This window comes from Dunckerocampus dactyliophorus, chromosome 2 (assembly GCF_027744805.1).
Source record: "Dunckerocampus dactyliophorus isolate RoL2022-P2 chromosome 2, RoL_Ddac_1.1, whole genome shotgun sequence".
In the NCBI taxonomy this organism is placed as follows: Eukaryota; Metazoa; Chordata; class Actinopteri; order Syngnathiformes; family Syngnathidae; genus Dunckerocampus; species Dunckerocampus dactyliophorus.
Genome location: NC_072820.1, coordinates 6,424,529 through 6,441,306, shown reverse-complemented (window position 1 = coordinate 6,441,306; position 16,778 = coordinate 6,424,529). Strand labels below are relative to the sequence as shown.

The following is a 16,778-nucleotide window of genomic DNA, read 5'->3' as shown; positions in this document are numbered from 1 at the left end:
AAGCCAGTGGTTGGCGACCAAATCTTGTGCGTGTTACTAGTGACACCTAGTGGCCTGTGTAGTAGAGTCAGAGGTGCCGTAAAGGGGGGGGAAGTTAGGACAGTTGACTGACGGGGGCCCAAAAAAATAGGTACAAATTAAAATATGATTTTGCTATCTGGGTTGAGATTTCTTTTCTCATATACCGTAAATTCCGATCTATGAGCCACACCCACTAAATTTAGAGGGAAAACTAGATTTGTACATCATATAAGCCGCCACATCATATAATGTCATATTGTGGTGCACATGAGTCCGTGTGGACCAGGCAGCTCTTTATTTGACACTCACAACAAGCTTGTCAACCCAATGGAAATCGCAGGAGATCAGGTATGTATGTAACAGTAGAACAATATAACGATCTGCCTCATGGTGTTATCTTACCAACAACATTAAACTCATCATACAGCGACTTAACACTCAACAAGTACACGGCAGTAATTGTCAACAGTCACAGACCTCGGGGTCTCAGGGGCAGGACTTGGCGTGGGGGTAGAGCGTCTGGGTCGAGCAATTTCTTCACCTAGGAGAAACATAAACCAGCAGATGAACAGCTGTAAAATTCATTCATTTTCTACTAACATGTGAACTGCAGCCTATCCCAGCTGACGTAGGACGGTAGGGGATACACCATTCACGCCTATGGACAATTTAGAACCTCATGTTTTTGGGCAGTGGGGAGAAACCCAGTACTCGTGGTAAACCTTGCAACATGCAAACTCCACACTGTGAGGCAGGGATGTGACCCCCACTTTCCTGCCATGCTGCCTTGACTATAAAATCCACACAAAAAAAGCAGAGAACTGAACACAGCCAAATCCAAAAAGATGCACTTACATGACAGGTTCCTTTTTATCTGTCCCTGCAAAACAATCCCAAAAACAAAAAAATACATTTGACTTCAGTTATCACTGAAATTCATTTTATTAAGTAATAAAACTTTGCAACGCAGATTGAATATGTTTTTTTCACTGTAATATTTTAAGATCATTAATCATTTCCAATTATACCCTGGCACCATAACCGTAGTACTAAAATGCAAGGGTGTCATATGGGTCAAGGAAGAAGCAAAGGTTTCTCGTACAATATTCTTCTTTCTTTCCCAGGGAAAAATATTTTCTTGAGCAAGTTGCAATACTTTAGTTCACTTTATCTAACATACCTCCCCTTACAAGCTGCATCCAATTCTCATCATGTTTTACTTAAGTTTTAGAGTGTGGCTAAAAGACTGGTTGGCGGCCTTGTTACACTGTGCACTGCAGAGGAGATGACAAGTTTCAGGGTGTCTGCTGTGAAAACGGTCAGCAGATGAAAACTCACCGGGCTGCGTCTCTGAGACCAGCAAAAAGGAAGAGAGAACAGACCTGGGTCAGAGAGTGAGTGACAAATCAGTCAAATGGACATCAACTAAAACTGCACACACTCCACCTCTTTACTTTCACTACAAAGCTTTTATAATGCAACATGAGCCATAACACACAGGAGACTCCGGTGAGACCCGACTCAGGCAACTTGGAGCCTTTTGTGTTATGCTTGAGTGCATTATGTAACACACATGCTTTGACTGTTGCAAGTAAAGTTGTATATTCACAGACAGACACGATCATGCAAAATAGGGTGCAGCTAGAGTGCTCATTTGTGTCACAAAAGGACACTTTATCAACCTCATACAATTTCTTTTTCGGACATTTTTTGAAAGACTTACCGGACTTCTCCTCTACAAGATGACAGGAAATCACAAAAAAAAAAAGAATACAAAAAAAAGCGAGAAAAACAAAAGCTGAAGTCTTTAAGTGTCCTTCATTAAAAAGTTGCAGGGTGTTCTTCAAGGGTCCACTCACCAGAGACGGAGAAAGCGACAAGCCTCCCACTGAGGCTTTCAGCTCATCCACAGATGGAGGGACACACTTGGCGCTTTCCGCTACCAGTGGCTTGATCTTAATTTTGAACTTTTTCCTGCTTTCTTCATCGTCCTCTGAATCGCTGGAAGAGAAAAAGTGCTTTCCTTTGGAAGCTGGTGAAAATTGGTCAAGGAGAAAGTACAAGGGAGTAAATCAGAACTCTCTGCGATAATACAGTACAACAGTACAAGTATGTCCTCGCAAGGACTTAGGCTTAAATGGAGTAGAAATTTGTGAAATTAATGCTCTTACTTAGAATTACTCAGAATCGAGTGTCCATGGCCTTCAGACTTCAAGCAGTTTTTGACTGCAAATCATTTTTATCCAAGTACAGGTGGTCTTTGGTTTACAGTGTTCTGGGTTTCGCCATTTTGTGTCTATACATATGCATTGCCGTTAATTGTACAAAAAGAAAAATCAAATTTTATGGACAGAATTTCGAGGTACAACGGTCCTGGTTGAAGCTTCTGGGATGAGACTCAGTGCCTCCAAATCCGAGGGAGGGAGGGAGGGAGGTCTTGCCCTAGGTGGAGGAGTTCCAGTCTCTCGAGGTCTTGTTCACCAGTGAGGGAAGGCTGGAGCATGAGGTAGACAGGCGGATCAGGGAAGCGTCTGCAGTAATGCGGTCGCTGTACCAGACTGTCTTGGTGAAAAGACAGCTGAGCTTGGAAAGCAATGCTCTCAATTTACTTGTCCATCTGCGTTCCTAGCCTCACTTATGGTCATGAGCTTTGGGCTGTGATCGAAAGAACGAGATCACAGACACAAGCGGCCGAAATGAGTTTCCTCCATAGGGGGGCTGGACTCACCCTGGAGCTTGAGCTCCGAGTAGAGCCGCTGCTCCTTCACATGGAGAGGATCCACATTAGGTGGCTCGGGCATCTAGTCCAGATGCCTCCTGGACGCCTCCTTGGTGAGGTATTCCGGGGCTACCCAGCCGGGAGGAGGCCCCAGGGCAGACCTAGAACACTCTGGAGGAATTATGTCTCACAGCTGGCCTGGGAACACCTCGATGTCCCCCCCCCGGTGAAACTGGAATAGGTGGCCAGAGACCGGGAAGTCTGGACTTCCCTACTGAGACTTCTGCCCCCTAGACCCGGACCCGGATAAGCAGAAGAAAATGAATGCACTTATCAAAGGATGAAAAAGAAAACAAGATTTAGTTACAGTATGTTAGCACGGCAGAGTCATACATAGGCTACACTGAGAAGAAAGGCAACATCTTTTGTTTTTTTTGGTCAACTATTTAAGTTGAATCTCCATTATGCCTCCCTAGGAAGTGTGGCAGACTCGTCTGTTGGAAGCAAGTAAAAGTGAAAGTGAAAGAAAAATTTGACATTGCTCAGTGAAGAAATAAACATTGACCGCATGCCCAATTCAAGCTACTGAAACGTGACGACCATCATGAAGGATATACCGTAGATGGTATCTTTGAGCACGCAAAAGGATCTGCTCCCATGAAATGGGCAGTGATAGCAGCATAAGCAGTGTAGGCCTCTTATTATTGAAGACGTCCTCCTCCCAATTAACCTGTCCCTCACTCCAGTGTGCAAGACGACCACAGGAATAAAAGTAAGGCGTTGTTCTGTTTTTTATTAGTTTTATTTAATTCCATATTTTATGTCTTTCATGTGTTCCGTGTAGAGTGTGACTTACACCAAAACTCCACTTACATCAATCTAGGAACGGAACTCGTACGTAACCCGAGAACTACCTTTATAAACATAATTACACAATCATAGTATGTCAGTTGTCCAAACATTTTTGAGCACATAAAAATAGAGGTACTCTCTAATTTGGGGAGGCAGTGACGCTCAAGTTGCTGGAAAATGGTCCGGTTCGAATTCCAGTTAGTAATATCGACCTTAACGCTGAAACTTTTGCAGCTCAAATATCTGCCGCAGAGGAGTGAAACATCTGCTGCGCGTCTGCAGTGTCCCAGTTAACAATATCATACCTGACGTAACAGACGCTCTTTCTCAGCTACATCTGCCTGCTTGAAAGTGGGGGGTCTCCTCAGTGCCAACACTCCTTGAATCCAATTATTCGCACATACAGCCGTAAACGCCTGCAGGAGCAAAAACTCATCGCAGGTCACGACCAATAATAAAACTGCGGCTTGGTGAGATGAGAGCCACTCCAAGTGTAATGTAGTCTGTGTCCTTCTGTCCTATTGGCCACTGCAGGGATGCAGCAGGTGATGTGGCAAGACACATTGATTTAGTACTCATCCAGTGATCACTCCACCACGGAGGTCAATAGTTTTGACGAGACTGCTTCCACTCCTCTCAAAAAGGATATCATCGCCTTCATCACCGGGGCGGAGGCTGAAACCCTCCTCATCAACGTCAGGCGATGCCTGGAGACGACAAGGGATGAATTGGTTTTGCTTCACCTAAATTGTTCTCACAAGAATTTTTTGGGAAACTGTCCAAGAAGAATACAGACAGATCACAAAGATAATAATGCTCACTTTTGATTGCGTTTGCTGCCGCAGTGTTGGTGTGAGCTATTTTTGTATGACAACCTCAGTTTGCTACCACAAGTAAACAAGAGCCCAAAGCGCTCTTATTTTGAAGTGTGTTGTGATGGGTGAGAAGGTCACTTGCCTGCTGCTAATAGAGACAAACTGTGCACATGAATGAACTTGCCTAGCCATAGCCGTAGCTCCCGTCCTTTATTTACACACAACCTCCACGACATCAGTGGGCATCTTGGAACCCTCGATTACACTGGTAAGAGATCATCGTCATTTATTGTTTGACTTCCCTGATTCTGCTTAGAGAAAGTCCAACGTAGCGCTTCAAAGACAGGGCACTCGGTTATTTCTACACCGTGAATCCGGAGGTGTTTAATCATGTTGGTCGTGCCACCACCTTTGAGGTCAGTGTGTTGCAAACGTTGCAGTCGACCGATCTTTTTTATGAAGTTAAGCCAAACTTTTTAGCCTCTTGGTGCTCGCCAGCTTCTTCTTCATCAGTGGTCACGGCTATTTCTTCCGGTCGGTGAAGTGGGCATCGGAACTAGGAATCGAAATTAAAGAATTTGAACAATCGTGGGAGAATGACAACGTTAGTTCTGGTTAACCATCGATGCTCCAGACTCGATACCCAACCCTGATTATGATGCATTTTTTGACTGATGCGACTTATAGTCCGGAAAATACGGTACCTCATTTGACTACATGTATCAGATTTATGGATTTTAACAGAGCACTTTTGCTATTTTCCTGTCACTGCAGAAACTCATTTCATATGCAAGGCACCCCATAACAGGGAATGCCGTCTTTTGCCCCAACAAAAATGCTACATTTGACAAAAAAAAAGACCTGAAATCAAATTATTGTGCTTTTTTTTTAATGACATCCGACTAAATTCTTGTGAGAACAACTCCCTGACATGGTAACAGTTCTTTCTGTTAAAACCAATGATGGCATGCCTAATGTGCAAAGAAATGCAACTGTGAAAGCGGTACCACCAAGGCAAGCAAGTACAGTAGAACCTTGGTTTTCGTAGGATTTGATTTTTGTCAAAAATTATGAAATTATAAAAAATATGTCTCCGTTTTCAAACAGTGTGTTGGTTATTGTACGGCCAAACAATGCGCCTAACAATATCGTCAATTGCTTATCTATGCATTGGTGATTCAGTCTCAGTGAAGAACGATTCTTTTAGAGTTCAGACACTGTACACAAATTGCAACCAGATAATCATTGAATCATCTTTATTATGTGTGTGTGTGGGTGTTTTTTTCGTTCATAGAACGCACACAGAACGATGATCAACTCATATCTATTTCCTTCCTTCGTTCTAATAAGTACAGTGCGCCTATGGCTGGTGAGGCATTCAGGCGCACTGTGTATTTAATATGGTTGCAAAAAAAGTGGCAATTGACAGAACTTTGATAAAGAAACACTACAGAATTCAAGAAAGAAGTAATATAGCGTCTGTTGCAACAGAATTGTAATGTAAAGGTAGGAAACGAACGGTTTAAGGGAGACACAGAACAGTGTGTGTCCTTATGATTACACCTGCTGATGAAGTGTACAACAAAGTTTGAGCGAGCAAGTATGCAGCTCTAACCGTCCACTCTTTAAGTTACGTTTGGGACTGACAAGAGTGAAACAGCGTCCGCCAGCAAGTCTTCAGTAAAGGTAAAAGTGATGTTAAATCATTTATGTGTATTTTGCATTGTTTTTCTGCAAAATGTTATTTCTGTTCATTTTTGTGGGTGTCTGGAACGGATTAATTGAAATGACCTTGTTTCTTGTGGGACAAATGTATTCATTTATCCTACATTTCGGTCTTTGTCTGACCTTTTGGAATGGATTAATGACGAAAACCGAGGTTCCACTCTAGTCAGCAAATACTTACATATCGGTCCCAGTCAAACTCCCCATAGAAACCATTTGGCGCTCCATTAGCCTTTTTCTGTGCAAAATGACAACAATCAAGCTCAACATCATACAAGTGAGACAAAAATAGACATAATAAGAGTGACGGAATATTCGGAACAAAGGAATTTTAGTCGTTAACACTATAAATCCTTGCAAGGGTACTGGAGGGTACGTGGCTGTTTGCCCAACCGGTCTACATGTGCTTTGTGGACTTGGGAAAGGCATTCGACCGTGTCCCTTGCATTGTCCTGGGGGGGGGGGGCATACTACGTGCAAGTCCTTGTACAACCAGAGCAGGAGCCACGATGTGGTCCTGATGGCCTGTGACCTTCAGCGTTGACTGGGACGGTTTGCAGCTGAGTGTGAAGCTTCTGGGGTGAGACTCAGCACCTCCAAATTTGAGGCCATGGTTCTCAGTCGGAAAAGGGTGGATTGCACCCTCGGGGTTGGGAATGAGGTCTCTTTCTATGTGGAAGAGTTTAAGTATCTTGGGGTCACGAGAGAGGAAAGGTTGGAGCGTGAGGTCGACAGGCGGATCGGCGCAGCGTCTGCTGTAATGCGGTCGCTGTACCGGACCGTCGTGGTGAAGAGAGAGCTGAGCCAGAAGGCAAAGCTCTCAATTTACCGGTCGATCTATGTTCCCACTCTCACCTATGGTCATGAGCTTTGGGTCGTGACCGACAGAACGAGATCATGGATCCAAGCGGCGGAAATGAGTTTCCTCTTTAGGGTGGCTGGACTCACCCTAAGGGATAGAGGTGTTCCGGGCATGCCCAGCCGGGAGAGGCCTCGGGGCAGACCTAGGACACACTGGAGGGATTATGTCTCACAGCTGGCCTGGGAATGCCTTGGGTCCTCGCGGTGGAACTGGAAGAGGTGGCCAGGGACTGGGAAGTCTGGACTTCCCAACTGAGACTGCTGACCCTGCGACCCAGACCAGGATAAGCTGAAGAAAATGGATGGATGGATGGACACTATAAACAAATGTGCTGTCGGTCAACATGTTCTCACAAAAATTTAGTCGAAACTGGACTATTTGTCAAATAATTGCCCATAAAACATTGACCATTTGCATAATAAATGCAGGGATGGGCAACCTCTGTGAAGACGGGGGCCAATCAAATGTCACTGTCTCTAGCCAGGGGCTGGACAATCCATAACATATACAACAAAGACGACTATAAGCTCATTTAGTGTATAAACAACCATTGAATAAGACTTAATTGCATTTTAACCCCATTTTGTTCCCAGAACAGCACAAACAGGTATATTATATCATTTCGAGACAAGATGTACTACTACCGCAAATTCCACGGGTATCTATACCGACGGTTTACAAATGTGAACATCCAATGGTCAAATGGTTCATGTCAAACTACATAGGAGGGTTTGCTGGGGGAGGAGCTTCAGGTTTCACACAGAGGGTACCACAAATGTCATTTAAAAAAATAGGACACCCGATAAGGACGATAGCTAAAAAGAGAGGAGAAAAAAAAAAATAGTAATAATTCAATGATTATTCCAAAATATACATACGTTTCCTTTCTTTCCACTTCCAGTTGCTTCTTTGTCAGGTGAGCTCCTGTTTCAGATGACAAGTATTTTCAATTACTCTTGTAAGCCTTCACCAGTAAATAATGATTAAATAATAATAACTACAACGTACATTGTCACGAAACGTCATAGTGACATTTCAAAGTTTGACCACCGCATTCTAATCAGTTCATCCTGGAGTCCAAGTGGACATTTGCGCCAGATTTGTGGCCATTCCCTGCGGGCGATTCTGGAGTACTGCGTTTTACAAGAACGGCACGGACGGACAGATGGAGAGAAGGGAATGCCTCTGGCCACAAATTGTGGAGCATAAAACTATATCCAACAAAATATATACTTTAATATGCCTCACACACATGTACATGGGATATGCTGTATGTACACTGGGGAGCAGCTAAATCACATCATGGACAATAAGATAGAACGACACTGGTCACATTTAACATCACTTAAGTCTAACGCAAACCATTATTTGTATCAATGTCGACATGTTTTGTGTTCATGCCGCAGAACTCTGACTGATTGAGATGTTATTGTATATGTACTACTAAATGGTAACCTTCAATCTTTAACATTTTGCATGAGGGTTGTAGGGCCAAATGAAATTGTAATTCAGCAATTTACCCATCAAAGCAACTCTCAAATAGTGCTTTATGCACTTGCTCTGTGGCTGTCCACTAAGTAAACCTCAACGCCTTAAGATGAAGAGCCGCGCTGGTCAGTAGATTGACAGCCTGGGTTTTTTAACCTACGGTGGGGGTGTCCAAACTTTTTCCAGCAAGGGCCACATAGTGAAAAATGAAAGGATGCAAGGGCCACTTAGATATTTTGTACACCGCCACATGTAGATATGCTAAGAAGTTAGATCTATATTTCAAGAAAATACTGCATCTCAGCTTTGTGATATCGGTGAAAAAGCATAGTAGTGTCAACTTCGCTCTTTCTTCTTTTTTTCCCATTTTTGCTGTTGTTTTTTTTTCTCCAAATATTTCAACTGTCTTCTTAAATAATCTTCGTAAATTTTCTTTTTGCAATATTCTGACCCTATTCCATAATATTTTGACTTTATTCCCATAATATTAGAGCTTTAAACTACAACTATATTTGTTGTTTTATTTGTTTATCGTAATGTTAAAAAAAGTAATACATTTTTTCTTTACTCTACTTCTTTACTTTAAACTCCACGCTAGTAAATTGATATCATTTTTCCTCGTAATATTACTTTTTTCTCTTTAGAATATGACTATTCTCGTAAAATTAAAATTGCAGTTTTTTTTTTAAATTTTCAAACTGTTTTCAACTTTCTTCTTCTCCTAATTATGACTTAATTTCGATAATATTTTGAATTTATTCTGATATTAAAACCTTTTCCGGAACATACTTTTCCAAAAATTACAACAAATAAATTTGTTGTTTTGTTTGTTTCTCACGATATCATGATTTTTTTTTAAAGAATATATTTTTTCTTTAATATTTCAACTTTATGCTACTAAAATGACGTTCCTCATAGTATTGCAAAGTTATTCTCGTAAAATGACAACTTTTTTCTCTTAATATTTTGACCTTATTCTTGCGAAATGACTGCAGAATTTTGCTGTGTTTTTGTTGTTGTTGGTTTTTTTTTTAGTTTTCCTGTTAAATTATATTTTTAGAATGTGCTGAGGGCCAATTAAAAAACAGTCACCGGCTGCAAATGGCCCCTGTGCTGCTCTTTGGACACTCCTGGTCTATTGGCTAGTGTGCTTTACAAGACAGTCAATCAGTGGGTATGTGTGGTCCTGGGATCAAGCCTGGATGTGTGCGGGGCTGGCTGGGATGACCACTGATGCAAATGCATGACAAAATAAATAAAGACGAAGTCTCAAGTGCAGTGCATCCCCGCACATTGGCGATTCAGCATTCACGCCCGTGCAAGTTAGGGGATTTTCTTTTTTCTACGAAAATAGGCAGTTTTTTCTGCAGAAAACTCATCAAGTCGATTTATACATATGTGATAATAGAGGTCAAATGTACAGCATACATGTACCACTGTTAGAAAGCCCACAATTTTGACATGTTTCTGTCTTTATATTTCACTGATGATGATTTGTCATCAAGTGTTGAGATTTCTCACTTTGTTCCGCAGCCCTTAAATGCACCATAGTTTTATGCTGTGACTGGTAACATTGATCAACTTGCATTATCATTCATTACCGGTGAGTACCTATACATTTTATACTTTAAATGCGTTTAATAAGTGTGTGAGGCATATTTAGGGCTTAAACCCGGATTGCGTCGCGAGTGAACAACAGCAATTGAAGAGAAAAGGGAAGTGTTCTGGAACTGAATCTAATGTAATCATTACAACGTCACGCTAGCAGGAGGGTTTGGCGGGAGAGGAGCGAGCAGTGTGTCAAAAAATTGTCAGTTTTATGCGAGTATCAATTAACCCCCTCCAAAAGCGTGGATCTACCGTATTAATTTATAATTATTCGATGGTTGTGGTCAACATTGTTGCACCGATGACGCCACTACATGTTCAAGGTAACTTACGTTGTCTCTGCATCCTTGTCTTTTTTCCGTAGGCCCAAGGCTTTCCTGGTTCGGTTTTTCAGTCCTGGCACATACACAGAGAGAGACAGAAAGAGAGAACAATGTCATGGAGAATTAAGTTTTAGCACCACACTTTTAACTCCACTGACATTAAAATGGACTCCAAGGTAAATAGCACATAAGAACAAACAGCTGCGCGCTTTGTTTACCGATAAGGTGAACTTAAGAGTAAGACAGACGAATGTCTATATAAGCCTACATGAGATACACTCACCCAGATGGATCACTGTATTGATTGAGGACATTGAGCTATCGAAAAATGACGCCGTGCAGATTCAATTCACTTATGAGAGGAGAAAAAAAAAAATATATATATATATTAAAGAAATATCTAAATCTGATAAATACGTCAAATTTTAGCAAATAATAAACACATTTGAGAAATAGTGTTGTAAAATATCTCATTTGTAGTTCACCATTACTTATTCGTGTTATTGATGTTAAGTTTTAAATTAGATTTAGCTTTAGCTTATCTTTGGGAAATATCGGATCCTGGGACAGCTTTTATTGGGTGAGTAAAATTTACTTGTTAAAAGATTTTGTTGTAATAAATACATGTCTCTTGTATTTGTTATCATCATACAGTATATCTTGCACGCATTAAAAAGAACAAAGAGATTTCGAGAATAAAGTCGTAAATCTACGAGAAAAAAGTCGGAAATTTACGAGAACAACATCATAATAAACTTACCAGAAAAAAAAGCTTTCAATTGCCTCCTTTTTTCTCGTAAATTTACAACTTTTGAAAAATAATAACGGGAGTATAACGTCATAAATTTACAAGAAAAAAAGTTGTAAATTTATGGGACTAAAGTCGTAAATTTACAAGAAAAAAGTAGTAATATTAAGAGAATAAAGCCGTAAATTTACGAGAATAAAGTCGTAACATTATATGTCATCCTGTCATACGTGTCCGAGGGAAAATAGAGCATAGCTCTTCAGCCAGGAAGGAAACTTACCTCTTGCTTCAGGCAAGCTTTTATTTATAACGCAGCAAAACAGAGCAGTTGAGCACAAACAGATTAGCATTGCTAGCCCTTCTCACTTCCGCCTTCTATACCCCGCCCTCTTCACATGGCACTGGCCAAAGGTCACATAAATCCTTCATAGCTGTCTCAGGTAATGCCTGTAAAATAAAGTCTCAAGTTTTTTCTCGTAAATTTACGACTTTATTCTCGTAATATTACGTGTTTTAAAATAGTTTTTAAATAGTAAATTTACGGCTTTGTAAATTTAAAGTTTTATTCTCAAAATCTCAGATTAATACTCCTACGTAACAGGCATCGCTTGAGACAGCTATGAAATGGGGGGATTTATGTGACCTTTGGCCTCGGGCAAAGGTAATGTTATGACTTTTTTTCTCGTAAATGTACGACTTTATTCTCGAAATCTCAGATTTATTTATTTTTTTAAATGTGGCCCTAATACTCAGTCGTAATGTAGAAATGTTTTAGGCCACCACTAATTTAATTGTTTTAATGATCTTTTTCACAGGAGGTATTTTGATCCAAGCAATTCACAGGACTACACTAAAAATACAAAACTAATTTCCTACAAACTTTGTAAAGGGGTGGCATGTAGACCAAGGAAGAATCCATTACAGTTTGGTGACGTTCTGGATCAAGGGGCTCATACAGGAATTTTACTATGGTGGGGCTAATCAATTCATTTGTTCTGACGGCCACACTTCTCCCTCCATTCACTAGTCTTCATTCACTAGTCTTATTTTGTATTAATGTCAGTGCAAGGCTCTGCTATCCCTTTACCTCACCAAATGGCTAATATAGTCATAAATAAAGTCATAAACGAAAACAGAAGCAATATGTTTCCACTAGTAAAAGATCTATTTGACACGAGCGCTCTCTTGTCTTGAAGGACCCACTGCAAAACACTCGTCTTACATCTTTTATATGATGCTGTTCTTAAGGACACCGCACGGTCAAAACTCCTCTATATTAGTGTTTGTCAACTGGTGGGTCTCAGACAAGTCAAACATTATATTTAAGTCTATTTTTGTATTTTGACATTTTTTACCTTCCTTGATACACACAAACATTAATTTAAATTAATTTACTATGATAGTATTTAGTATTATTTATTTTCTTAGTGCTATTATAGTTTTTACTATGATATATTATACTATTGTAGTATTTTTGTAGGCTATTTTTAAATAAAAACACATTTGCATACTTTTACAGCTCTAAAAGTGGGTCACTACTTAAAATATGAGCCCCAGAATGAGACCAGAAGAGGACACCGGCTCGATATGACACAAGTGCTCTGCTGTGTTTAAAGACTTACTGCAAAAAAAGGCTGGTCAAAAATCCTCTGTATAACAAGAACACTCTGGTGGTGGTAGGAATTTGAAAGTTACTTGCTCCAAAGTTTGGAACTGAGCGTGTCGAATAGCATGGCACAAAGAAAGGGAATCATAATGTTTGTCAGCCTCCATGAAACAGGAAGTAGCCCGCTATCTAACAAATGCACTTCATGATTGTTTTTTTTTTTTAAATTCTGTAAACAATCCAGCATTTCAACATTCATATTTCAACATTCATCTTAAATAATCTTCATAAATTTTGTGTTTGTAATATTATGACCTTATTCCCTTAATATTATAACTTTTTCCCAAAACTTATTGTCCAAAAATTACAACTTCATCGTGCTATGTTTGTTTTTCATAATATTACGAATTTGAAAAAAGAATCAGTTTTTTCTTTAATATTTAAACTCTAAGCTACTAAAATGACATTATTTCTTCGTAATAATATTACAAGTTTATAATTGTAAAATTGTGTTTTTTTTCTCGTTTGAATGCAACTTTTTTCTCTAAATATTTTGACTTTATTCTTGGAAAATTACAGCAATTTTTTTCCGTTTCTGCTGTTGGTTTTTCCTCCCCGCTACTTAAACTTATTTTGTAAATTTTCTTTCCGTAATTATGACTTTATTCCCATAACATTTTGATTTTACTATCATCATAATGTAACATTCTAGCTTTTTCTGCAACCTAATTTTCCAGAAATTACAGCTGCGTTTGTTGCTTTGTTTGTGCTGCAAAAAATGTTTTTTTCCCTCATATTACTATTATTATTATAAAATTGTTACTTTTTGTCATTAGAATATTTTCTCTTAAAATGTTGACTTTATTATTATAAAATTACTGCTGATTTTTTTTCATTTTTGCTGGGGTTTTTTTGTTTTTTTTAGAATGTGCTGTGGGCCAATAAAAAAACGATCACTATCCAAAAATGGCCCCTGGGCCGCACTTTGGACACCCCTGCGCTAAAACAACATAATGGTGGAATTTTGCACAGTACTGTGTCTATGTTATGTTATATTATGATATATTTGGCTGAGTCTGGGTTCCAGGGAGGAGCCACATTTCTAAAATGGGACTTGGGCTGGTGAACTTCAGGAAACACTGGTTCAAACACGTTCCCCCGTGTAGCGATGGGGTACTGTCTCTCTGACGTGATGGCATGTCCAATGGAGTGAAGTACAGATGTCAGTCAAAGAGTAGGCCTTGTTGTGCTTTACTTTCAAATTTTCATGATGTCTTCAGACAAAAAACAAAATGATATTGCAATCCTATACAAAAATTTGCACCCAGTGAGGAGTGATGCGTGTCACTAACGAAGACTAAGAGAGGTGTAGGACATGTGCCTGCTGAGTGAATACCCTCATACCCTCAAGCTCATGAAGTACGTACAGTATCACAGGAGACTAACTGCAGGCCGTTTGCTAATTTTAGCAGCCATCTACTTCCATGTTAGCAATGACAGCATCTGTCGTAAAGCCTGATGAGATTTAAACATTATAGTTTAGAATGTCCTGTCATTAATTGCCAGCTAATTCAAGTAAACAGGATCATTGGTTACTGTTGGCACTTCACACCTTATCCATCCTGGATTTCACATATAGCAGAAGAATTCTATATCACACAGATGAATGTGAAAGATGATAACGTGCAGACATGTACAGTGACAATAAATCATTAGATGACAGGACACCAGCTATAAGCACCATTTTTTTTTAAACCACACCTCACGCGCCTTTGCGTTCATCGGACATACCGTAGCTGTCCGTAAACCTGTCACAACACGGCAGACATGCAAGTCATGCCCACAGCACAAGTGTCCCAGAGGTCCACACTGCACGACACGCTACATCAATGAATTTGGTGCTTGATGGCCCTGCAGGACACGAGAGGGCAAGAGGAGGACGTGTGGGGTGAGGGACAGATCGTTACCTTGCATCATGGTTCCAGATTTTCATCCTACACTGCCGCTGGTGTGTGGACGGACAGAAGTGGAAATGCTTCCAGTTGGTCAAAAGATGCCTGGGCAGGGCATGGCCAATTGTGCACGGCTCCCCGGCGAAGCACAGAGGTTGACTCCCTCCTCCCCCAGAGGCCCAACTCCCATGCACGGGGATGAGAGAAGAGGGGAGGGGGGTTGAGGGGTGGAAGGCAGCAGCTGGGGAGGACAGCAAGGGAGAGTAAGAGAAAGAGAGAGACCCGAGGGGGTATTCAGCAAATCCTGGAATGAGGGGTCCTCTCAGTGCACGCTAAGTCCCCGACGCCGTGGCAGCACCAACACACGCCATTTGTGAAAGGAGGGATGCTGAGGAAATGCAAAGAAGAAACGCAGAGCGGAAAGGAGAGGGAGGAAGACTGCGAGGGTGATGGGAGAGGGGAGGGAACGGTAAGAGGGGAGGTTTTTGCTGATGTCACAGCTGCACTAAACCAATCCCTGCACCCACAGTCACATGGCTGCCGTCCCCTGATGCCTTTGGCTTCCTTCAGACAGCTCCATCAGCTGACTGCGTGCAAATTACACAGGGATGCACTTGTATTATACCTGCACAATGTTTGTATGTTTTAAAATATACTCTGTGGAGCAGAGTGGACATTTTTATGGAAATAATTCTTACTGTGAAGGATAGACATAAGAATGAAGGTAAAAGGCATGCAATGAAATCTCTTGCACCCTGGGAACAAAAGAGCCATGCATGGACAGCAATCAGCAGTAAATTACAAAATAGTTTGGCGCCGCAGGGCCTCTGTGTGTCTATCGCCACAAAGTACACACTGTCAGTTGTAATCATAACACAGGCTCACTGAAAAGAGCGAGGCGGACAGCTCGGGCCTCCAACTCCTGGGTTGTACCCTGCAAGGAAAGCACACACAATAAACAGACAGTCCTATGCCGAAACGTCGCTTTGAAATGTACTTGTATTTAATATGAGACAACACATTGCAGCTGATGCTGTTACCTTGGGTGTGGCCGGAGTAACTCTTAATGAGCTTACCCAACCTGCCATAGCAGAGCACAGGCATGTCCCGTGTGATTTCCTTAACAAGATTCTTACATAAGATGTCATGATGGGGGCAGAAGTCACAGCCAGCAGGGATTAGCCAGCAGAGTGGAACAAGGTGAATCACCAAAAAAGACAGCTTGGGGATAGTGACTCTTACGCTTGGATGTGACAACCATACAATGCACAGGAGTTGAGTGTGGATTGTTTGTACGTTACACAAGGAGCGCCCAAACAGTGAATGAATCTAGAATAGCCAGTGTGGATAAAGTTAATTCAAACAAGCTCCATAGCCTGCCATTAAAATCTCAGCAGAGGAGGATTACTGTTCGCTGGAATGCAGAGCAGCCCGACACTGCCACCTACTGAAAAGCTTTATGAACACAATGAGGCAGAAATTACACACAGTACAGTACTTTTATGTTCTTGCACATTTAACCAGGGGTGGCCGTTTTTTTTCCAGTGAGAGCCGCATGCAGAAAAATTGATGCGGTGGGGGCTACTTTCATACATTTTGTGCAGTAAAGTTACTAAAACCAACACAATATACAGTAGTGTGTAAAAGTGTTTGCCCCTTCCTGATTTGTTTTTTTGCATGTTTGTCACACTTAAATGTTTGAGATCATCAAAAAAAACAATATTACTGAATGACAGCGCAACTGAACACACAATGCAGTTTTTAAATGAAAGTTTTTATTATTAAGGGAGGAAAAAAATCCAAACCAACATCGACCGAAGAAAATAGCTGTACAACAACGCTTCCCCATCCAACCTGATGGAGTTGCTGCAAATATGATGTGGCATCATATTAAAAAAGACTTGGAGTTGTAATTGTTGCCAAAGGTGCATCAACAAAGTATTTAGCAAAGGCTGTGAATACTTCCCAAAAGTCTTGGAGATCATAAAAATGTTTTCTGGCAAAACTGAGATGAGCCTTAATGTTCTTTTTGTTCAACAGTGGTTTTCGCCTATGAAAC

General features: G+C 40.8%; 1 protein-coding gene across 7 annotated transcripts in view; it reads right to left on the bottom strand.

Annotated features, from left to right (window-relative positions):
• Positions 1-15,675, bottom strand: part of sgip1b (SH3GL interacting endocytic adaptor 1b) — a 30,399-nt gene extending 14,724 nt beyond the window's left edge. The window contains exons 1-9 of one of the 7 annotated variants that reach the window (XM_054767087.1): positions 14,735-15,674; positions 10,423-10,486; positions 7,873-7,918; positions 6,314-6,370; positions 4,242-4,299; positions 1,745-2,056; positions 1,360-1,403; positions 877-901; positions 499-562 (exon numbers count right to left, since the gene is read on the bottom strand). In XM_054767087.1, the coding sequence (XP_054623062.1) occupies positions 499-562; positions 877-901; positions 1,360-1,403; positions 1,745-2,056; positions 4,242-4,299; positions 6,314-6,370; positions 7,873-7,918; positions 10,423-10,486; positions 14,735-14,744 (680 nt within the window). In that variant the 5' untranslated portion in view covers positions 14,745-15,674. Of the gene's footprint in view, positions 1-498; positions 563-876; positions 902-1,359; positions 1,404-1,744; positions 2,057-4,241; positions 4,300-6,313; positions 6,371-7,872; positions 7,919-10,422; positions 10,487-11,441; positions 11,548-14,734 lie in introns of those variants that run through there. The other 6 variants (XM_054767084.1, XM_054767085.1, XM_054767089.1 and 3 more) reach the window with 6 other exon arrangements.
• Between the last annotated feature and the right edge of the window lie 1,103 nt (positions 15,676-16,778).